The sequence below is a fragment of the Lepisosteus oculatus genome, chromosome 1, assembly GCF_040954835.1.
Source record: "Lepisosteus oculatus isolate fLepOcu1 chromosome 1, fLepOcu1.hap2, whole genome shotgun sequence".
NCBI classification, from domain to species: Eukaryota; Metazoa; Chordata; class Actinopteri; order Semionotiformes; family Lepisosteidae; genus Lepisosteus; species Lepisosteus oculatus.
The window spans coordinates 10,851,126-10,875,148 of NC_090696.1; the positions used below are offsets into that span (position 1 = coordinate 10,851,126).

General features: G+C 36.8%; 1 protein-coding gene across 16 annotated transcripts in view; it reads right to left on the reverse strand.

Annotated features, from left to right (window-relative positions):
* Positions 1 to 24,023, reverse strand: part of prom1a (prominin 1a) — a 92,074-nt gene that overhangs the window by 14,169 nt on the left and 53,882 nt on the right. For 10 of the 16 annotated variants that reach the window (XM_015343930.2, XM_069194231.1, XM_015343934.2 and 7 more), the window contains 10 exons: positions 11,276 to 11,396; positions 10,314 to 10,377; positions 9,235 to 9,324; positions 7,691 to 7,714; positions 6,278 to 6,495; positions 5,937 to 6,011; positions 4,842 to 4,905; positions 2,904 to 3,063; positions 2,482 to 2,634; positions 1,439 to 1,562 (listed from right to left, as the gene is read on the reverse strand). In XM_015343930.2, coding sequence (XP_015199416.1) covers positions 1,439 to 1,562; positions 2,482 to 2,634; positions 2,904 to 3,063; positions 4,842 to 4,905; positions 5,937 to 6,011; positions 6,278 to 6,495; positions 7,691 to 7,714; positions 9,235 to 9,324; positions 10,314 to 10,377; positions 11,276 to 11,396 — 1,093 coding nt within the window. The remainder of the gene's footprint in view (positions 1 to 1,438; positions 1,563 to 2,481; positions 2,635 to 2,903; positions 3,064 to 4,841; positions 4,906 to 5,936; positions 6,012 to 6,277; positions 6,496 to 7,690; positions 7,715 to 9,234; positions 9,325 to 10,313; positions 10,378 to 11,275; positions 11,397 to 24,023) is intronic. The other 6 variants (XM_015343940.2, XM_015343937.2, XM_015343935.2 and 3 more) reach the window with 1 other exon arrangement.

Here is a 24,023-nt window from a genome sequence, read left to right on the forward strand (position 1 = left end):
TTGGAAGTGCTACAGTACGTTGTTGTTAAATATCACCTTTTAGTTTGATTTGCTATGATAGTGGAGAGAAAAAACGCTGCTGACCGATTCCTCACACTGTGTTCATATGGCTTTGGAGACGCAGATTAGTTCAAGCTGCGTGTGTGAGGTCCTCTTCTCAATAAGTTCTTAAACGAGATTTCTGCAGTCACACAACATAATGCAGGTGTTTGGTTGTTACCCCAAAAATGTTACAAGCACAGGCCACAGGAAGTGCAGAGCTCAGGGTCCATGCCAAGCAGCAGATAGCACTGGGTCAAAAAACAAGCTACAGAGCTATGCTGTTTTTATAGTCAATGATTTCTTATTATTTCTTTGAAACTGAAATAACGAGAGGGCATGACAGTGTGGCAGTTAGCACTGCGGGACTCAGCTCTTGTGGTAAGGGGAGTTTCTGATAATGGCATTAAAATGCCATTAAAAATCTCCAAACATTGGACTTGGTGTAAAAATGAGAAGACACCTTTTTTTGTGTGTTTGCGCATAAAGAATGAATTCCAGGACAACACACAAATTATACGAACAAATGAGAGAAATTTATTTTGTGGACTGTTTGGTAATTTGTACTTAATTGATTGAATGATTTCACCCTACTCTCTTGTTTCCTGCATTTACTGAATATTCACCAGTCAGAGAAACAGTATACATGCATCCTTCTGAAGAGCATGCAGGCTTGTGTCATGGTTGAGAAGTTTCATGTGCCACTATGCCTGTGTGTATGGTCAGGAATTTGTATGATTAGTGCTTACTGGTTAAGAGGAGCCCCAGAGACAGAGGTTCAAAGCTGTTGTAAAGCATCCTTAAAGTATATTTACAATATATCATTGAAATGGTGACTCTGACAGGAATCAGAAACTAGTACGCTGGCTCCTCATATCTTTCCAAAGCGTTGTGAATAGAGTCAAACTGTTGTGTACCAGATTAGCTACAGTAACTGCACTAAATATATTTTTTTCTGAAATTGTCTTATTGAATTATGATGATGCAGAGGAAGTGAATTTAAGTCTTAATACATGCAGGCTTAGGACTAATGGTAATGGTACCAAAATATGATACACACACGGGGATCACAGTGCCTGTTTTTATCTCCTAAAACTATACTAAAGAATTTCATAAATTAAAAAAAATACATTATAAAAGTTTCCCATATTTTGAGCATGCATTTACAAAAAAATAAAACCAATAAAAAACTTAAAAATGTGATTGCTCTAATAGGGTTCAAGGTGCCACAAATGCATTTAAAAATACCTGTTCAAATGAACATTTCTTTTGTGCATTTGTAAAGCACAGCAATTTTTCTAAGTGAATGAATGGTTTCTGCAAATTCACAGCAAATGCCATTTGATCCTTTGAACTGTAAAACAAGCTTGGGAGAACTGCGCCAACTCTTTTGACTTGCCTTAAATAATTCTCTGTTCTCAAAAGGCTCACAGATCAGTTTCTCCAGATTGCCCCCAATAACAAAGGTGATCACCACCACGATCATCAGCACCCAGGAGAAGATGAAACTGAACCCAACACCACTGCAAGAAAAATAAGGTACAGGTTTCACAACTGATTACAAAAATGCACTTTCAGTACTGAAAGATCTCTTTCTTTTTCCCATTCATAAACCCTCATTAATGTCTAGTATTACTGCTAATATCATTTAATTAAAGCTATGTATTTAATCACTGCAGTCCTGGCAAACTAACAGAGCTTGCAACAGAGAATGTAAAGAGCTGTTTGTTAGCAGCATGCACATATTAAGGATCTAAAGGTGGTCTATATAAACAGCAGGAATACATCTGAAAACAATCTAAACGAAGGCACACATAATTAACATCAGATACAATATACAACAGGCCACTTATTCTGCTACTTCCAAATAAACTGGTCACTCGCAAGCAAGCAAGCAAAATTTTCAAAGGCAAAATAAGTGAGAAACAAATGCTTTTTGTAGCCATAAGGTGGAACAGTGTAGAAATAACCCTTTTCCTTTAAACAATCAAAAAATCATTTTCATTTTTGGAACAAATATTAATAAATCCATTCTTCCCGATACGCTTGATTTCTGAATAGAATTCCTGCTTTCAACATTTTCAACATTGGATCTGAAGAGATTCCTCAAAGTTGTGAACTGAAGGCTCTGAAGCACATTTTTAAAAGCACTGCAAAACGCTTATTTTTATCTCCGAACATGTGGCTCAGGAAACCCCTGTAGTTGAACCCGCACACCCAGTGGGCACTGCATGAAGTAATTCTACCCAGAAATGAAAGTTCCCATCACATACACGTGAAACTGCGCGCTCAAGCACCCCAAATACAGGGATCACAGAAATTAAAAACAAACTGTTTTAAAGCAGCGAAGGGGTACTGCGGGACTTCTCGGCTAGTTGGGTTTTCTTGCCTTTGGAGAGAATTGCTAGCTGTTATCCAGAGCTGAACCGAGGGGTTACTCACGCCATGAGCAGGTTGCCCCCAGTGTTGGACACGCAGCCCCTGGTCGTGGGGGATGCCTGCTTGTCATGCCCACAGGAGCCGCACAGCAGGCCCAGGAAGTTGAAGGTGAGGATCAGAGCCACCATGCAACACGCCGCCACACAGCCCAGCCACCTGCAGCATGGAGCGAAGAAGGGAAACAGTTCAACAGCGTGCAGACTCCTTCAGCGATCTCGGAAATTAAGGAACCGCTAAGGGGCACTATGTTCAAAAAGAACATAAGAAAAATTACAAAATGGGTTTTGGCCCATCAGGCCCATTTAGCTCAAAAGGTTCATATCCCCAAGCTGAGAACCAAGCAAAGTCCTTAAAAGGCACGTTTCCCGTGGCAGATTTGAAAACCCTGGAAAAGCTGAAGTCTCTCGAGCCAATGCTGTTCATACCTGTAAAAGTCATACTGGTCAATCTGGGGATAGTAGTTCTCGATCATTGCCTGGCTCTGGCTGATGTACAGGGTGAAGTTGACTAGGGTGCTCTGGATAGGGAACTGCTTGGAGAAGCTGGAGATATTGGATCCTATGCTATCCAGCATGCCCTTGACACCTGCAAAGAGAAAGCACTGGTCTTGACCGGCTGCCAGATGAGAACTATCAATAATAGATACCACAGAGTGGAAGACTAGTGGGATTCATGGGGTTAGCTGTCAGAAGGATGGAAATACCACACTAGCAGGGATTAAACCAGCTTCACTGAATGACATTGCAGAATAGAGCAATACAACAGTACTGCTGTCAGAAGTACTGTAGTGAGAAATGTGGGACATGTAAATGACAGAAGAATATTGAAGAACTTCTATAATGTCCTAGCATGCAGTGAATGAACTTTGATCTAAGGGAGAACAAACTAATAATGCTTAAATTATGGATCTACTACAATCAGGATATATGCGTGTGTAATGTAAACACACATATAACAGATGTAGTTAAAAAAACATAAAACAATACATTTTACTTGACTATGCCTAAGTACCATATTTTGCACACAAAGTACTTAAGACATTCCTAGTATTCTACAGAATATACCAGTCACTTTGTGTTTGATGTCAGTGGAAGGGTGCAATGAAAGATGACAAAACACCAGGACTGCATAATCACATGCTAACGCACAACACCATCACAGCTCCGTTAACATATGCGAAGAAACTTACGAGGCAGGGCTGTGATTTTTTACAAGGTCCCACAAATACAGAATACAAAAAACAAAAACACAAAATACAGTTAAATAAAACAGTTACTCAAAAGTTAACAAACCAGGTTTTTAAACTCAAACACAAACCACCGTTTTATCCTTAAAAGATTTGCACTTAATGACAGGAAAGACTTCACATTGTCTGTTACAAAACATGAGTCTCTTTGGTTTGAGTTGCACAAAGGACAATATAATTGGAGAAAAAAAGTGTAGAGTTTGGATTTTGCTTCCCTAAAATCACTAAATATATTACATTATGCATGTTTAATAATTACTGTCATGTAATACTTTTGGCTCTTATTGAAAGCAACAAACGTTAGTAACCACTTATAAAACTGGGCATTTTACAAGATCGTTTTTGTTCAAGGGTAAAAGAGCATTAAGGATTTGAATCCACAACCTACAAAAACACTTCTCCACACTGTCTAAAATATCTTAACCACCAACATTTATTTCCAGGTTACATCTTTTTGTGTTATTTGTTTTCCAAAGATGATTGGGTGAAATATTAAATGATTGTTTCAACAACAAAATAATTCGCTAAACCATTGTTAAGAGTGTCCCAGATCTCCAATTACTGGATTTGCACTAATCCTGTGAGGTTAATATTCAAAGTCAAGGTGAAGTTCTCTACTTTCTGAGGTTATTACATATAACATACTGTATGATCTCAATCACAGTCTTCCAACTTATTTTTGCAGAATATGCTTGTGCCTGCACGTCTTTATATCAGAAATAAGAAATGTACTCTTAAAAGTCAGTGCTAGTGATCACTGGCCATGACAAAGCAACAATGATACAACTAATAATAATGGTACAACTTTGAAGTCAAAGGACTGGGCCTGAGGAATTTAGGCTAAGATACAGGAACACATGTTTTGTTTCTCAGTATCCAGCAGAAAGCAGGGAGTAAGCAGCATATAAATCTAAGAATAATTTGATGGAATGTCAAACTGAAGAGGAATTTGCTATTTGGAACAGGCGAGGTGTTTTGTGGCTGAATACAATTGAAACCAGATGTCTTGCTTTAGAAGGAGCTGAAGAAATCTTAAGGTGTTACATAATTACAACTTGCGTTCTGTGCTGAAAGCCCCCGATAAAAACAAGAACATACAAATTGACATTTCACTTACCTGAAACAACATTCTTTGTCTGGTTCTTCACCATGCCTGGAGTGTCATTAAATGTTGAATAGCCCTGTCAGGGGATACAAGAACAAGTAAATATCAAACGCATATACGAAAGGTATAATTACACTTGCATAATACAAAGATGTAAACCATCATTCCATCTTGTTTTTCAGCCCTGAAAGGAAAAGCTGCAAGTCTTAAATTGGACATCTACTGGTGTGCTGTATCAAAAGGGTTGTAAACAGTTTTATGTCAAAACAGTTTAGTGGTAAAAAAAGTTTAAGAAACAGTTTATAAAAAGTCCTACTGGAAATATTCTAGATTTTGCCACATCAACACATCATGGGTGTGGAACAGGTGAAAAGGTAAAAGCAAAACAAAGATGGTTAAGTTAATTTATAAGAATACACAGATCAGCTTTACAAAAAGTTATACGTACTGTATGTATAAAAAATCATGCAAAACACAAAGAAATCAAGATGTGTGGACAAAACAGTCCACAAATTAGAGTCAGAAGGCTATTATAGGATATTAACATATAAGGATATTAACATATAATCAATATAATACTCTATAGAAGAAAACTATTCAGCAAAAATCTGTACAATTCAATGCAAGTTAACATTACAGCCAGGGAGCTCTCTACCATATTGTGCAAAAAACAATCAGATCTGTACATATTCACTTGCAAGGAATTTTCCTTTTCCTGTGAAAAGATATCAAAGAGTAAACAGTGAAATTGTGAGTGTAGAGTGGGGTACAAACTCAATTGAGGATGCCCAATGGATAATTGAGAAGTGAAGGACCTAGAATTGAATTTGCATAAAGAGAATGAAGAGCTGGAAGATTACAAAGCTCCAGTGCTGACAATATTATTTTCTTTTCAACTGCCTCCTTGCAGTTTTTAAACACCCCAATCCTACTGTGAAGTGGAATGCTTTCTGGAATATGGAAAAGAAAAATGCTCAGACTTTCTATCCTATCATTGGAATTTATTTAAATGAACAAAACAGGAAATAAAACAGGGGTGAAGGCTCAAGTAAGATATTAGTCAAGGTTGTGATTCATTTATTCTTTTACCAGTGAAAGAATGCTCACCTTTTGAACGATGTTGCTGAGGTCAGTCTTGAGAACGTTATTCACATTTACTAGCTGTGTATTCACATCAGGGAGCTGAAAAATATGCATAATTCTATTTAAAAGATTGCAAAATTAATGTTAAATATAGATATTAAATGAATCACAAAGGAAATTTACACAAGCCCAAGAAAACTAGGGTTTTTTGTTGATTTGTAATTAACAGTATTATTTCTGTCTTTGCAGAGGGCTTCTAAGCCTGTAAACAGGACCTGATCCTGATTCAAGGACGGGACAGGAAGCAAAGGCGGTACAGTACTGTGTAATGACAGTCACACATCGGGGGCTCCACAAGCTCGTACCCCGGAGAAGTTGGCGTTGATGGTGAGCTGTCCCAGGGTGCCCCTGATGGCTCGGCAGGTGTCAGAGACGCCGGGGGCGGAGCAGGCGGGGTCGTTGAGGGTGTTGCTCAGGCTGGATCTCTCGTGGCTCAGGTTCAGCTGCAGCTTTTGGGTGCCGTCCTGCAGGATCTCCAGCGAGACGCTGACGTTCTCCAGCGCCTCCTTGGTCTCCCTCATCGCTGCGCACAGCGGGACAGGCAAAGGGCGTTAGACTCCACACCTCAACCGCAAGCTCGCGACAGTCAGGGGCCATGCTGTCAAAACCCACCACATCTCTGCCATCGCGAACAGCCGTCTCTAGACGAGAGACACTGGCGATTCCATATGCAAAGGGCCTTAATTACTAGCACTCATTTATGGGCATAACTATGGTTGTGTCTTTTATTACACCACAGCAACACAAAAACATCTGTCAAAGGAAAAAATCCTGGAACAGATAATTTTGTGTCTATCGTTTTGGTTGAAAAACAACGTAACAATCAATTAGGGATCAATCGGTACCAGATGTGCATATTTGAGGATGTTGGCAAGCATCAGGATTCATCACCATCTGCCCCTCTCCGAATACCAAACACATTGCATACTGTACACTGTGAATCAGTCCATTTTACAGCAGCACGCCATTAAAGCAACAGCAAAAGGGGAATAAATGTGCATATTCTGTGCCCGTGTGTATGAACTAAAAACATTTAGGCTAATTCAAGACTTATTTTTGTCATTTCTATTTTAACTTCTTCAATTTCTCTTAGATTCAGAAGATTTCGTTGCTGGAGAATATCAGTAAGACGTTGTTTTGTCAACAGACTTATGAAAGGTAAGGGAAATGTGTGTTTTTTCAAATCAGATAAGTAATACTGATGTTTTTGCTCTTTATACGTGCAGTTTTCAACTGTTCAGAAGTAAGCAAATACCTCAAACAAATAAATTCAGGAGTCAAAATTTAGAAGTTAGGATTCTAGCCTTTGAGGTTGCAATAGTGTACAACAAAATTATGTACAACTAACAATCACAGACTTGACATGCTACATAGAGAAACTTGCTAGTAAGTTTCAGGATTGTCTAAATAAGAAACACATGTACATGTTGAATGGAACAGATCACTATTTAAAATCCTGAACTGCTGTGTACACTTAAAACTTAAAATGACAATAAAGACTATAAAGCTTATATATATATATTTTACCTCTTATCTATAATTCATATGGTGGGTTTTGACCAGCCCAGTGGGAAATAGGAATCAATAGAAACTGTCTACTTTTTGTTATTTGGTAATGGTCACGCACTGAAGAACTGAAACAAGACGACACCACATTAAAAATGACACAAAAGTAGGTTCACAGTTCACAGCACTTGTCGGGTTCCAGTAACTGTTACCTTTGATAGCCCTTTCCACTTTGACTTCAAGCCAAAAGGAAAAGAAAAAAATTGAAGAAATGATGGAAAAACTAAGAAAATGAAAAAGAAAAGAATATGAAGTGGGATAGTTCTTTACATTTTAACGAGTGTGCGTGAAGGCAACAGTAAAAATCTATAGTGACTCCAATTACACTTGGCAAAATATAAAAATCTGTGTGTTCAAGGAAACTAAGAAGTATGAATTATTTTAATACGTTTTTAACAAACCAAAACTCTCTGTTACTGCCTAGTACTGTATACCTGCACACAACCTAGAGGGAGATGCCAGATATCTATCAGCGAGTCTGGGCAGAGCTCAAGATGCCCAAAGGATTTGAGCGAAAGGGACAGATAGACAGAATAATTTCTCTTTGGCTCTGGGCGATTTGAGATATCTTTGTAAGACAAACCGACAGATTCTACCTTTAGAAAATGATTATTAAACAAATACAGGCTTAAGAAAACCTAATGCTGAAATAAAAATCAAACCACGTCTGACAACTTTTCAGGCAAGTCAGAAAGAAGGATCTGATGCACAGCTGTGGTATTACAGTCCTTGCATTTGCACAGTCCTATAGTGAGACTTGGGTGTATTAAAAGTGTATCAAAATGGAGAATTACGTTCAATTATAACAGCAGGAAAATGAGGAAAAGGAACGTGTTACACCTTTTGTTATCTGATCCATTATGATAGATAAGAATATGACAGGAAGATGGGAGAACTTGGCACCAGGAGGCACAGCAAGATGGTGGTATGAATAAGAAAGGTTGTTCCAGTAAAGGACCAAATAAGCCAAGACAAAGTTATTTTTGACTTCAGCATGGGAAAGGAAATGTTAGAAAAGCTCCAGACTGACAGATGGAAACCATACTGCCTTCTGTTTGCTGATCCTCTGAGGCAGTTTGGCAATTCTACTTGTTAGTGGGAATTGAGAACTTTATTCAAGTTTGCATAACAGGTAACATAAAAAGATGTTTAAAGAAAATAACATGGATCTGCTTATTGAATTCTTTCAACAGCACATTCTGATGTCAAAGATAAAAAATGATTTTTCAATACACTTTTTAAAAGGAACTGCAAAATACAAATACAAACCATTAAGATGGACAGATACTATAAAGTATTTCTGAAATCTAATTATTCATTTACAGGAATTCAAGGGCCTACTAACTCCAAATATATAAAGGAGACCAACTGAGCTCACTTCAAAAACCAATCAATCAAGGAATGATCAAATCACTCTCAAATTCTAAAGTATGGTTTGTTTTAACTTAAAGGTATTTTAAGATTAGACCTGTTAGGTTGTTCCACATGCCAATTTCCTTTGCAACAAAAACGACAGCCAAATCCCTGAAAAGTCAGTTTGATTGCAAAGCAAAATAAAACAGCTATCAAATTTTAAGATAAAAGTCGTTTCAACATGTCATGTGAAATGAGAGCACCACACAATTCACAAATTCCACGAAGAATCAAGTTTCAGAATGAACTAGTGGACTAGTAATATGTAATATGAATATCTTACCTCCAGCCATACTTAATGCCCCGTCCAGCGCAGGACGTACTTCCTTTCCCAGCTGCTGGTGGATGCTGTTGCCGAGTAACAGGCCTATATCTGAAGAGGATGAGGAGAAAATTCAAATTGCAAATTATGCAAAAAAATTGCAAATTAACAGAAAAATGTAAAGAGCAAGGTTTTAAAGGATTATTAAGGGACTGTTAGCTGTTGCCGATTAGCGAAGAAGTGAGAGCAGTGATTTTTCAAGATCTCTTTCTGCATTGGTAGCTCTCTTTATTAGCTCCAAAAAGTGAAGCAAAAAATGCAAATACCCCTGTCTTTTTTATTTTATAACTCCATAGGCCTGTTTAAACCTTTATAAACAGCATGCGAACTGGAGCAAGACAACTGCAGTCTCCTGTAAACTATTTAAATTCAAGTGTTTGTAGAACATGATTTTTGGCTAGTCTTTTAAGAATAACACTGCCTCCTTTAAAATAAAAAAAATAAAAAAATCATATCTAATGTAAAATGTACTGGAATAAAAAAGATATATTTTATGTTTTTACTTCATATATTTTACTAAGTCAAGGTTAAATTAACATTTTCACCTTGTCCTTCATGGTAAATATCAAAAGGTCAATGAGCTTATAATGTAAAATTATTTTTTAAAAAAACATTTATTCTAAACATGTTTGTGCATAAATGATCACTCTTTTGTACAAAAGGAGAATTTCTATTATTCACCTGCCAAGCACAATTCAAAGTTTAGTACCAATCTGTACAAAACCACCAGCTGCCACTACCAAATGGAAAGAATTAGCTTAGAGGCCTCTGGAAAAAGCCACATACATGACATATATAAAACACTTCATGAACAGCAAAGATAAAAATATATTCTAAAGACAAATGAAAACACATCATACTCTACAATATCTTGGTTTAATTTTGGTTACTCCATGCAGGAGGACTCAGTAACAATCCAGTAGTCATTTACTGCCAAAAATGCCTGAAGACACAATCCAGAAACAGGAACATGAACATTTGTCAAGAAATTATGTCACGCAAGAGGTCTCTATTATTAGATACGCAAGAGGTCTACTTACTATCTAGGTCAGAAAGGACTTTGTTCTTGGCAGTATTATATTGTGCAGAAAGGTACTCAATTTGCTGAAATATAAACAAATTGATGTTAAAACAGAGACAAACACTACCCTTTAATACATTTTTAATCTTATTTCAATGAACGTTAAGGAAAATATAGCAGAGGATAACTGGGTTTGTTTGTTAAGATCACTGGATTGAAATGTTAGGTTCCTTTATTGACTTAGTAGAAATAAAGTTGCTTACTAAGGGGCACTCCACTCTGAACAGACAGTGGCTTCAGACCTTAAAATCGTGGGAAATAAGAATCTAATGTTGTCAATAAATTAGATGAACTGTGTATGCTTCAGAGGGACATTTAAATGTGCTTAATATCCACATAACCAAGGGCTTTGGTAATTATTTTGATCATTTCTGTGTTTGGTGGAGGAGAACACCCACTGGTAATGTCTGGTCTAGGGTAATGTACTTAATGCACACTTTTCTGCACAAAATGACAAAATAGAACAGAATGAAAAAGAAGTCATATATTAATAAAAGCACTGCAACTTGAGAGAATGGTTAGGGATACATGGGGTTAAGTTCTATTAGGCTGAAGAGCTTAAGGTCATCTGCCAATGAGGCTCCTCAGGTGAGTACTTATCTATCTATAGCTCTCTTGCTGACATGGAAATAATCCCCGCATTTTTTAAACCATATGTGAGGAAATAATGATAATAAAAAAAGTGAAACCCAGAGGAAATAAAAAGCTATATTTCAATTAAAAAATAAAAATTGTTTTACTGAAACCACATTAATTGATAAACTGTTACAGGCAGGCATCTACTAAATGATACCTTTAATAAACCATGAACAAATGAAACCAACACTGTACTAAATATGTTCACTAAACAGTAATTTTAAAGTTTTATTACAAAATGTACAAAAACTAAGCATACAACAGTGCACAGCTGTAAGGCCTTACCGCTGGAGTCTCATTGACAAACATTTTCAGATCTTTGAAGTTACTGTTGACAAGTCTCCTAACACCCCTTAGCTGAGTGCTGAGGTTCTGATTGGCAGCGTATGCACACAAAACGCCCACTCTGGGGAAAAAAAGCAAACATTTTCATTTTCAGGAATTACAAGAATTGAACATCAGCATTGTTTGTTCTATGATTAAAAATGCGTGCGTTAAAATGTTTTGAGAAAGATCAGGGAATTTCTTTTTTGGATATCGGCAGAACACAATCATTTGGTAAAAAAGATTGTCTCTTAATATGTCTAACTGTAGCATACAAATACAACCCAAAACCCTAAAATAATACAGAAACCTTGATAACCAGTGGTTAGTTGTCTCCTCTGTGGTACATGTAAGCCTTTTTTGAACCGACCCTTATCAATAACCTGCAAGAAATACTGAAAAAATTCATCCTGTTGGTTTATACTTGCAAAAAACACTGCAACGCCAACTGCATGGACTGAAGTCTTCCTTTACAAAACAGATTTGTTTTCAATAAAACTTGTAAGTGACAAGAGCTTGTAAGTGACTGTGACAATGGTCTTGAAGTCCTTTATCCAGTGTCTTTAAAAAAACATTAGGATGAGCTTCTTGGGATTCTTGGGATTAGTTAGCGATTAGCACCTAAATGGGCCAAACAGCAACCTCTCACTTACAATATTTTTGTTTTATACAGCAATGCATCAAAATACATTTTAAAACATGATGGTGATGTTATTCTTTCAGGTATTATGTAGCTCTTTGAATACTGTTACATTAACCGGCCAGCAGATGTCACTGTACTTCTTATTTAAAATGCAAACCAGAAAAGAGATAATCAACAAATACCTAAAAGTAAAAACACTGAAACAAGAGGTATATCAGAATGCCTGGCAAATACAGGGAAATACTTAGTTTATTTTCTTATGAGGACACTCAAAACACTCAAAAGCTAAAAATATTTAATGTTTTCCAAAATACAGGACATAAATAGATTGACCGAGAAATGAGATTGCCGAAATGCTGATATTCTACAATCAAAGTATGAAACAAAATCACCTTTCTGATTCATTAAACGCCTCGAAAAAGCTAATTAGAGTCATAAGCTCCTTAATCCTTGATCACCACAGTTAAGCGAAGATTTTAAAATAAGTTAAATTATGAAAAAGGCTATCTTCCGGAGAATGCTCATCCCCTCTATGGTGCTCTGAATCCAAGCAGTTTTTCAAGAAGGTTTAATAGTCTGATGACAGCCCTGGCCACTCTCTGCTGCTGCCATGAATGAGGTTAGATGTGATCATGGCATATGCATTACAACCTACAAAATATTTCCACACGTGGCACAATGGTTATTTTTGCCTTTCAGTTATTCCTGAAATGTCACGTGCAACATATGTCTGTCTCTCTGCAAAGATCCATTTTAGAATGAACTTAAGGTTCTACACTACAGCAAGGGACAAGTTCTCTCAAAACTGTGTGTACACAGACCACCCGGAGGCAAGTTATTCATAGTATAAGGAATCACAGTGTTGCAACCCAACCTGTCTCCTGTATACTGAAAGAACCTGCATATAAGATGAGCATCACAAATTCCTTTAAGCTAAAATGTATTAGTGATCCAGTACATTTGACTAAAGTGCTTTGATTGTTCAATGGTACTTTAAGAGAATGTGAGAAGAAAACACCCCTGTGCTAAGGGCTAAATGTCTCTCACATAGTGCACTACCTGACAGTATTATGCCAATGATAGCCATGCTGTACACCAGTGTTTTGGGATACAGATGTAGCTTTTCTTTGCTCTTTTTGAAGTCGGAATTATTCATTCTCACACTTCAGCTTCTGAAGGTCCTGCTTTTGTGGGCATGTGTGCTGACTCAGTAACTGCAGTGGTGGTGAATATGTTACAGAAATTCCCCATCTAATGATGCCACAGGTCTACCGAGCAACAAGAGACAAAGAATTCCACTAGACACTCAAATCCTTTGTTAAGCAAACATGCCAAAGCCAATGGACTGGGAAATCAAAGTAAAGAAGAGGAAAACAGAGGCCTGTCCTTTATCCAGCTGTAAAACTGCACACAAAAACACAAAATTATTGCTTAATGATGAAAATAATTCAACTTCATTTGTTATCACTGAGCTGGTTATCTAATTTCTACAGGTCCCACTTCCTTCTTTACGAAATTAGAAGTGGTTCTAAAATCATAGGTCAGAATTACAAATGAAATCCGTCAGCTTGCGAGTGCTTCAAATTGCTTTGCTGTTGATTAAACCGTTAACATTTACTTTTCAAATTTGCCTGCCAGCCAGTGTTTAATATTGCTGCATACAAAGGCTTGTCAAGTCAGGTGCAAAGCTTCAACATAGCAGAAGAAGTAGTGTTTTATATTTGCATATGAAACGAAAATTAACTAGTATTAACAATACCAAAGCGCCAACGCAACGAGTAAATTCAACACGGAGATGGAAGTAAAAAACATTTCAGCTGTAAAGCCTTCCTCAGATGGGCATACAAGGTGATGATAAATTTTATGTTGCACATTTCATGCACAGCTTCCTTCAAAAGGCATTTTACAACACTGAAATGGATTAAGCTATGGGACTGTACTTGTTGTACTACTGTGACTACATGTAATGTGGCTTTGATTTATTTAACGTATCCGGCAAACTGTATACATTTTTTACAGTGGCAGCACATACATTTTCATAAATTAATGGGGTCATTTGCTTGTAAAATGTGAAGCTAGAACATTTCACATTTACAGGCCTATAAAGTGATGGCTTAATAGTGTAAATTAGAAACTACTGATACAGAACTTACCTTGAGAAACAACACAGTGAATAACTTGCCTGTCTAGCATGTGTGCTTGTTACAAAAACGATTAATGGTATCTTCAGGGAAATTGCTTTTGTGCTGATTCCACTGCTAGCGCTCAGTGGAACAGAAGGCTGAAGTTTCTTCAGCTGTTGACTGACAAGTATGCTGATACGTAGCACGTCCTTGCTGAAGAGAAAAAGGGGAACTGTACCACAGAAGCCATCCACAACGCAGTGTCACAAAGGGCCTTTTGTAGTCTCTCTTTATTCAGATTTATATCTGGAAGCCTGCTGTCCGCACAGAGGAACAGGGTCAGCAACACCGTCTCAAGTGAACAAAGGTGCTTTGAAGCCTAGAGCAGTCACAAAGAACAGTCCATTCACCCAGCTCTTTTCCCATCTCTTTCCAAGAACTTTCAATAGCGCCTAATAGAAGAACAAATAGCGGCAAATACAAAAGTAGATAAAGGCCATATTGGGTGCCTTGTCTAAATGTTTGGTGAAACTGGACAGCTTGGAGAAGGAATTTTCTACCCTCTACAATAACGCTGCCATAATGAGACTAGGGTGAGGAGCCCTGTCAGCATGAGAGAGTAGCAAAGGAACAAAGTTAATTTCACATTTAACACTAAAAAAAAGAGAAGAAACTTTCACCCCTGGAGCTGGCTTCTCCAGATTCCTACTCTGGAAGAAACTAAAATTGTCCTTGAAAAAGGTTCACACCTACAGTACCATCTAGCCGTCCTTGATTAACTTCATTTATTTTCACATTTCCCTGGAATTAATTCTCCAGAGTTACATCTCTTTAGCCCCCCTCTCCCTCATTCTACGTTTTGTGCTCCTTATCCCTGCTCCCAAAGTCATACCACCGCACACCTGAACAGGACTCTACAGCCAACAGCGTGTGTTGGGTCTTCTGTATTTTTCATTTTCAGGTGTAGAACTTACCTCTGCTTTTTCCTAGAGTAAAAAGAAAGCAATGGAGGCGATATTTAACACAACACCCTGTACTAGAGAAAGAACAAACAGTAATGATAAAAAGGAGCAGATCTTTGCCCAGTGCAAACTGAGGCAATATCACTGAGACAGTCTGCACATAAGCAGCTGGATTGGGACTGTTATCTCATTCAGAACAGATCATACTAATAAATTAACTGCAGAAACCAAAGTGTTCTTGAACAGCCTTGATGATTCCATGCCAGATGATCAAATGCATCGTAATATCAAGAAAAGGAAAAATTAAAAACAAAGCACAACCTTTTGAACTTAAGCAAAAATGTAGACATGCAAGTGGAATATATATTGGTTAATTGAATGCCTATATATTACACTTATACACAAAACAAATTGTGCTTTGATTTATAAAGCATATATATTTCTATAGATTTCATATCTCTGAACTCAAGGAACAGTACAAAGTGAAGATCAACATTAAAAAAGGACTAAAAAAGGGGGGGCAGCAAAACATTTTAAAAAAGACACCAATCAAAAACTAAAAAGTAAAGGCATGCTTTTTCTGCATTTTAAAAATACCGAAGGAGAAAATTAGAGCAACGATTGCAACAGAGGAGTAACAAACACCCAACTGATTTTGGGAGGACAGGAGCAAGCTAAGTAAGAAAAAAACATACTAGCTGTCATTCCTAGATTGATCAGTAGCATGTTGAGGTCTCTCAGCATCAGTTTAGCAGCAGGTCAAGCAGGATCAGAACCTGATAAGGGCAATTTCACTACAAAGGAAAAAGATGCACAAACGGTACTTGTAATATGGGGATCAAAGTTTAAAGCAGAATCAAGATCACACCAACATTTCTAAGCAGAGCGCTACGAACAAATCCAATATAATGAAATGACAGAGACTGACCTTCGAATCTGGTAATTTGATGCAGAGAACTACTATTACAACTGCTTACCTGAACATTTAACATTTTATCAGTATTTCACAAAGAAATTGATACATTTGGATTTTCCGTCTTTGTAGCTTGTTGTAAGCAAAAATGTTGCTGGCTAAGAATCCGATTTATTGGTGAAGAGTGTCCTCAGAACAAAAGATGCGTATTTTAGCCTGAAAATAGCTGGAAGCCACAGCAGAATTACTCCTTTTTGCAGGAAACAGTCTTCTGAATTTATTCAATTGCTATTTTAAGGCAACAAAAACAAATCAATATAAAGACATCTGACAGCACATAAACTGCATACTTGCAGTCATAAGACTTTGAATAGACACTTGTACTCTCCAAAGCAAACTTCTGCTAAAGAATAATAATTCATAGCTAAATTCAGTTTCATCCTGAGTCTTCATTTCTCATTCATTGTTCATGAGGAGAAAAAAAAAGTAAGATCAATATCTGATATCTTGTTATTCTTTACAAAACTAGGTCAGTTTTTCCAGCTACTAATCCTTAAATAGAAACCAATGAGGTAACATTCAGAGCCCACTCAGATGGGTAAAATAAAATCTACTTATCGTTTAATAAATTACTAGCTTTATTTTAATATCACTGTACTGACAGTGTACAAAGGAGTACTGTACACCACAACTTGTACAGCATCAAGATAATAAATTGAGGGCATACATTTCATGTACGTTCCATGAAGCATGTTAACATTTGATTTCTTTTCACAATTCTGCCCTGTTCAGGTTTTGACTGGATGACATTACATTCTGTAACAGGCTCAGTCCTCTAGTATTATCCCTAACTAAAGTCCTTCTCTGCCCAGCACTTTGACAGACATCCGTCTCCAGTACCAATGGCTTCACAGCCATGTTGTAAAACTCCCCAGACAGAGTAGAAACCGAAAGACTGGGTCTCCTGTCATGGGAGGATTTGCCACTATACAGATTCCACTTCCTGTAACAGACTTGGTACGATGGAGCCGTGTTACACTGGACAAAAAGATTCAAACTGATCTTTATAAATTATGTATGTAAAGTACATTTGAATTTAACAACCAGAGAAATAGAAACATCTCAAAGAGATTAAGGGTCTCAGACACTCTTAAACACCTGTGGAGTCTCATGAAAATCAGCACAACGCAGGTAACACAAAGCTTTTTTTTCTAGAAGTCACTTGTTTCAGTATGCTGCATATCGAGCAACAGTTCTCATCAGGGGACCAACAGCAAGTGGCTGGTAATGCATGATCCACAAACTTCTCAGGAAATTAATTCAAAGTAAGTACGTGATTTGAGCTGAATGCTATCGCCCTGTTCAAACGCCTTTCAACTGCTCTTCACAGCTCCACTGACTGATGAAGTGTTGAGATTCTGACTAGATATTCAGGTTAAAGGAAAACATGAGTTATCAGTCTTCACATTCTCACGTCTAGGCACTACTGAGTGCATTAAAGAAGAAATTTAGCATTACAAATCATAAAACAGAAGATAGACTGCAATCAGACTCAAGAGTAGATATTTTAATTAACAAAACATTTTGTTTTCAGCAATTCAGAAAAGTGTACAAAAGCCTAGAATAAGGTTCGTTTCAAAATTGCTTACAAGTGTTTCTGAATAGAAGCAAGTTAATATATAAACAGGACTGAACAGTTAAGATCTCCACATTAAGTTTGTCGCTTATCAATGTACTCTTAAATAGCACTTTTGTGGTTAGATTATTTTATAACTGTATCTGTATGATTTGTTATGGATGTAATGTACTACTTTCAAAATACCACAGGAGTTCTTGAGCACAAAATATCTTTTCTATAAAACAAAATTAACTTGTTTGCACAAGGCTAAGTCTCTCAAAAAAAACCCAGACCAATATTAATCAATGCTAATTAAAGCCACACCATAACTAACCATAATCATAACAAAACTTAAATCAGCATTTTCCGTTGAAATAATCTTTCTATTGGATTGACTTTAAAACTGTACATAAATTCTCTCTTTCCACTGAGGGGATAGAAAAATATAAAATGATACCTGCAAAATGTCCGCAAAACTAACCAAGTCTTCGTGACTTTAAAGTGGCAATCATTCCCATACAAGTCATGCTCTAGTTGCTAGAAAGCCATGCATGCACTATTTTGAATGTGAAGTAAGTGTTTTTAAGAACAACTAGTAATGTCTTAAGGCAAACCTAGAAAATTCTCAGATTTTCTCAAATTAAATGATGATGACATTAGTAACTCTTACAGTTAATAATAAAGATTAGAAAAGTATAATTTACTGTATATGAGAGTATAAACTATGATAGATGTGCTGACTACCAAAATTTGTCTTTGGTCAAACATATCTTACCACTGATGTACAGAGAAGTCAGCATTAAGGAGGTGAATAAACTCAGAGTTATAAAACCAAAATCACTTTAATTCAGCTGTCTTAAGGTATTACTGGCAAAACCAGACCTCTAGAGCCATAAGTCTCTCCACAAAGAGGTCGACAGCTGGCTGTAATTCTGCTCACACTGCATGGGTGAAAAAAACAGGCAAGCAAAATGGGCAGATTTTGAACAGAAAGAGGACGTGATTTTTGGCATAAAATAATACAAGTTTACAGGAACAAAGATGACTTATAACTAAACATGACTTTCATCAAAATTCCAATTAAGAATCTATTTCTGGTTCAGCATCTCTTTGCTGTAACAAATGTACCTTGCTTTTTTTAACCCGGAGCACATCACAGAAGCAATCACTTTCACACAGAAGAAGAGCATTAGAATATCGTGTCCACCATGTTATTTACTGTTTTGGAAAAATAGATACACAAAACTAAAATGTAAAAATTCTTGTACATCTCATCCTAGCATCCTACATCCGAAGTATCTGTTGCGACTCTCAGCACTGCTGGGAAAATGGCGACAGACCCTTGCGTCCTCTTGACCGTGCTGCTCTCCCTGAAGGCGAGTGTACTGGTGTCGGACATATTCTCCTCTTGGCAGGAGAGTGAGCGAGGGCGGTTTCTGTCAAACACCCATGTGTTTAATACCAGATCAGTAGGAACAATATGTTTAAGTGTCCATCTAGCCAAGTTTTAGAATCATCTCCACATTCAAGACCTTGGGTCTTATTTAGTCTAAAGTACTTTACCTGAAACTTTGCAATAATCTACATTCTATACTGAAAAGACTAAACTTAATGGCTTATAAAAATGTAAATAGTCTTGCACAAGATAATACTAACCTAAATACACCTATATGCTAGCTTTTCACAAATGTGATCTTCCCCTACCACCTGTTCTTAATGAATTAATACATGTATATATTGACATTTTTGCTTGGAATTAGTTCCAATAATTTAGATGAGACAATCTCTCATTTCAATTTCAGCAACAAATCTGCTTTGGTTAGAAAAAGGAAACTGATGTAAAAGAATGGAGGGCTTCGTGGAGAATATCAATCGTATTTTGAGAATAAGTAGAGTTACAATTGTAAACATAAAGTGGTACTTGAGAGCACAAAAACATTGTCATTAAAAGATTTTAAATGTTATCAGAGTATTGATCAGAGCTCTGTTAAAACGTGTAAGAGGTGTACGTAGTTTCATCAGTATAAACCAGTTTATGGAAAATAAATTAACCTCAGGTTAGAGTTAGATTTAATGCAGTAGTGCAAAACTATAATAATACATACATTAAAAACAACCTTGATTGTGAAATGAACTGTGCAATAATAAATATTTAGTATAGTTAACCTTCAGTACCAATGTGTATTTACAGAACCTTTTACATTTAAGAATACAAAAAAAAACTTTCTTGGAAACAATTTGAAATTGTCGGAAAGTAATGACCTATTTTTAGTTCTTATTGGCGTCTTAAATTCAGTTTAATTTCAGTCAAAACAATTCCAGCATCAGCAATGAAGAAGCCAGGTATGTCATTAGAAATGTGCAAAGAGGACTAAATTTAGAGATCAACATGATTTGATAAACTAATAAAAATGAAATGCGAAAGAAGAGCCAAACAGCCTCCTCTTAACTGAAACATTTCTCGTGCAATCACACTGGATTGTACGGGCCTTAAAATAATTTCACACTGTTGTGAAAGATACAGCAACAGAAATTGTATGGCAGGATAAACTTTGAAAGTTCTAGGTACACAAACTTTTCCAAAGATGTCTCTTTTTTCTGCTCCACATTTACCTGCTTCAGCATTTCTGCCTAGGCTTTAAAATTAAATATAGATTGACTGAATCCAAGAGTGCATTAATAAATCGCAGCTTTGATTCAGGATTAAGGGAAAATTTGGCTTTCATACAGACAGTTTCAAAAAATCCTTCCTCTAGCTGTCCAGATTCCTAGAAAGACTTTAAGCCAGGGCTAGAAGGATCAAGCCTTCTTTCATTAATATCTTCTAAAAAAAAAACACATTGTGGTATCGATCATATGTGCTGTTAGTCACAAAGGCACTGTACTCTATATAAGATATCTTCTGGAATAATTCCAAAATAAAATATTGTAAATTAGCAGGTGAGCAGCTTTTTATTAAAGGCTTAGTGGCAAAGTCAACGCATTTGGTAGCTTCAGAAGGATTTGTGAGTAAAAATAGCAGTGCTGATACACACAACCTTACCTGGCAGGTTAATTATCTAAATTAAACTCATTGTTTAACGACTAAGCAAATTTCAGCTTTTATCTCCATAACGATTTTTTGTTGTTTACATTCTATACCAGTAAAGTGTGTGATTAAGGGGACCTTTTGTTGATTAACCACAAATAAATGGCAAAAAAACATAACAACATAAGAAAGGAAGCAAAAGAGAGGAGGTCTTCTTGCTCCTCATCTGGCCACTTACTGTAGTAGCCACCTGGACCTAAAAGTCTGTCAACCTATTTCTACAAGGATCTCCGAGTTTGAGCCTCATTCACCAGATGGCAAAAACTGTTCTAGATACCTACAACTGTGTAATGAATCATTTCCTGTACTCTATCCTAACCGAACCCACTGGAGCTCAGCAGTTGTGAGCCCGGTCAGTACCTGGATGGGAGACCTCCTGGGAAAAACTAGGGATGCCTCTAGATGAGGTCTTAGTGGGGCCAGCAGGGGACACTATACTGTAAAATAGGTGTCGTCTTTTAGATGAGATGTAAAATTTTGCAATCTATATTCTTACTAAAAAGTCCTGACTCTCTGTGGTCTATAATTATATAATTATATAAATCCTTTAATTAAAATGTATAAATGCAAGAAACCAATCCTTTTGTTTCCCACGTGCCATCAAACAGAGTAGAATGTGACTTTTCTAGTCATTTTTAGAATTGACAACCTTCAATAAATCTACTCTGATCTTTCTTAAAATTATATTCTTGTGCAATGTATCCTTCTTGTCCAGTTCTATTGTTTTCAGTAACAAAAGTGATGTAAGACCCACTGGTGCATAGTTTCCTGGCTTAGATTTGTTCCCCCTTATTGTAAACTGGAGTCACATTTGTAGTTTTTTAATTTGTAGGTATAGTACAGATCCTATCCTTATAGAGAGCTGAAATATCCTAGTTAGGAGTCTATGAATAACATCCTTTATTGCCTTAAGCAAAACTGGAAAAATACCATTAGGCCCTGAATTTCAGTACTGCCCATGGGAACTGTAGTTCAAAGTTTTAGTATTACATGAGATGAAACACTGAATTAAAGATGCCATGTAGATTGCATATCTTAAGGTAATCAGCTACATTTAAAAAAAAAAACACTGCTGTGGGGATTAGCACAAGAAAAGTCACTATGTTAATTTGCAAAAAGAAGAACTGGTTCAAAGGAAACACTGCCAAATGCAAAATATTGAACACATATTTAAAACATTAAAAATGTTTTGACTGAAAACACATAACTAAGCAAGGCATCACATTCAAAATATACTGTACATCCCATTGAAGTACTCAAGTTGCAAGCTCTCAGAAGAACGTATAAGCATACAAGGACAATGACTGGCAGTAAACTTTAGTGAGGAGGTCATTCTTTTGCTGCTATGACTGCCTGATAAGGAACAGCACCTGCACAAAACAGAAATGGAACTACATATTTTCAACAGTAAATGACACAGAAGTAGGACGAACAGGTTGACCTTTTTATCCTATTCCGTGAGGCGACTGCAATGGACAGTCTCTGCAGACAGCCTTCAGAGATTACTGGACTGAAGATTCTCATCAACCTGCACTGTGACAGCCTGCTTTAATCACGTGAAAGACAGTGACGACACTGTCTATGACCCCTTTACTATTTTAATCACTTTTTCCCCAAACAGAATTAATCTAATGAACTTTAACTGGGCCCTCTGGTCAGGATGATGTCAGATGAAAATGGATTAAACACACAGTTATGGATTCACAGTTTTTTCAAATGTTTTTACAGCAGCATGTTCTGTGGCTTTTATATGCTTGCACACTGGTACAGCTTCCTGTGAACCACTGCTCATATACTGTATGGACCATCATGTAGGTACAGTACCTGTCGGTCACTTCCAATTCAAGTGGAATGGGTGTTAACTCATTAATAAACTCTGCAAATGGCTTTAACGAGAAATAGTGAATTTGGCACAACCTTTAGCTAAACTTTATTATTCAAACCTGAAGCCAAGCAATGGTGGGCCTGGTCAGCACGTGGATGAGAGATTGCTAAAGAAAACCAAGTTGTTGGTGGACTAGTAAATGGAACCTGGATTTCCAGTTTAGAGACTGGCTCTCATAACTGCTGTTAGTTTGTAAGACTAGAGACTTCATCCCCGGAGTAATGGCTAAATTACACTCTTGGTTTATACAATTTGGCCTTATCAAGTCCCCAATTCAACTGGTGATGCACTTCTTCTCCTCTCCACCTGATCTGCAGTGCAGTGGGACTGGTAGCTCATAACCTCATTGTGTCTGCACTCCAGGTGTGGGTGTGAGCTCCCTTCGATATTTATAGCACCTTCAGATGTAATACACATGAAACGAATGATTTATTTTTATAAAACATTTAATTCTATTCTGAAGAAATTTGGCTTTTTTACCACTGGAAAAAAAAAACATGTCAAACCACATAGTTATCAATACTGTATATTTAAATTCATTTTAATGGACACTAGAGGCATGCCAACTGCAAATTCTTTCATTTTCTCAGATCTGAAATGGCACGATCCTTAAAAAACCAAAACTGAGACATCATATGGCATGCCGAGTCAAAAATAACCATCCTTCTCCACTGTGTGACAGTCATTAACACCAGGCAATATGGCACCAAGATAATCAACACAAGTTCCCTATAACAGAGAGATGAAGGCGAGAAAATCATTTTGGCAGTTTTCCTGATGATAATCATATTGCCACAAATTCTAAATAAACTAGCGCAATTGTAGTTTATGTGATATCTGTATAATTGCAAATAACACAAAAGCATTATGTAACAGTCTTAACATTTGATATGAATAATTTTGTTGCAGGGAAATAATTTTGTTTCTGGGGAAAACTACTTTTAAACAGTAGTCCATTACAGCTACAAGGTTAAATTTGTAAAAATGGTCTTTTACAGGATGATGTATTACTTTACATCACTAAAATACTCTCTACATGCAGCATACCACCTTACCTGACAACATTTTTAAATAATTTCTCAAAACTAAATTTAAAATACAATGCCTAACGTCAATTATGTGTTACTGTAAGGGACTGCTTTTTAACAGTAACTGTAAGTGGGGAGGGGAGACCATGGTTTAACATGAACGTGAATTTGAGTTTCAAAATAATGCACAGTGGGTTCCAGGAATACTTTTTCATTCTTACACTACACCAAGAACCTCTGGGTTTCCTGACTAGTGAATTGAAAAATGAACCTAGCTGTAGACGTACATGTGGGATTTTATAAGGCTTTTAGAGCTGATCACGCAGTTCATTTACTTAATTAAAAGTACAGTTACCTATACATTACCTCAGAATCTAATTATTTCATAGACCAACTATGTAACTGGGAATGTGGGTGGAACAAAAACCAGAAGACTCTAGGCTCTAGAA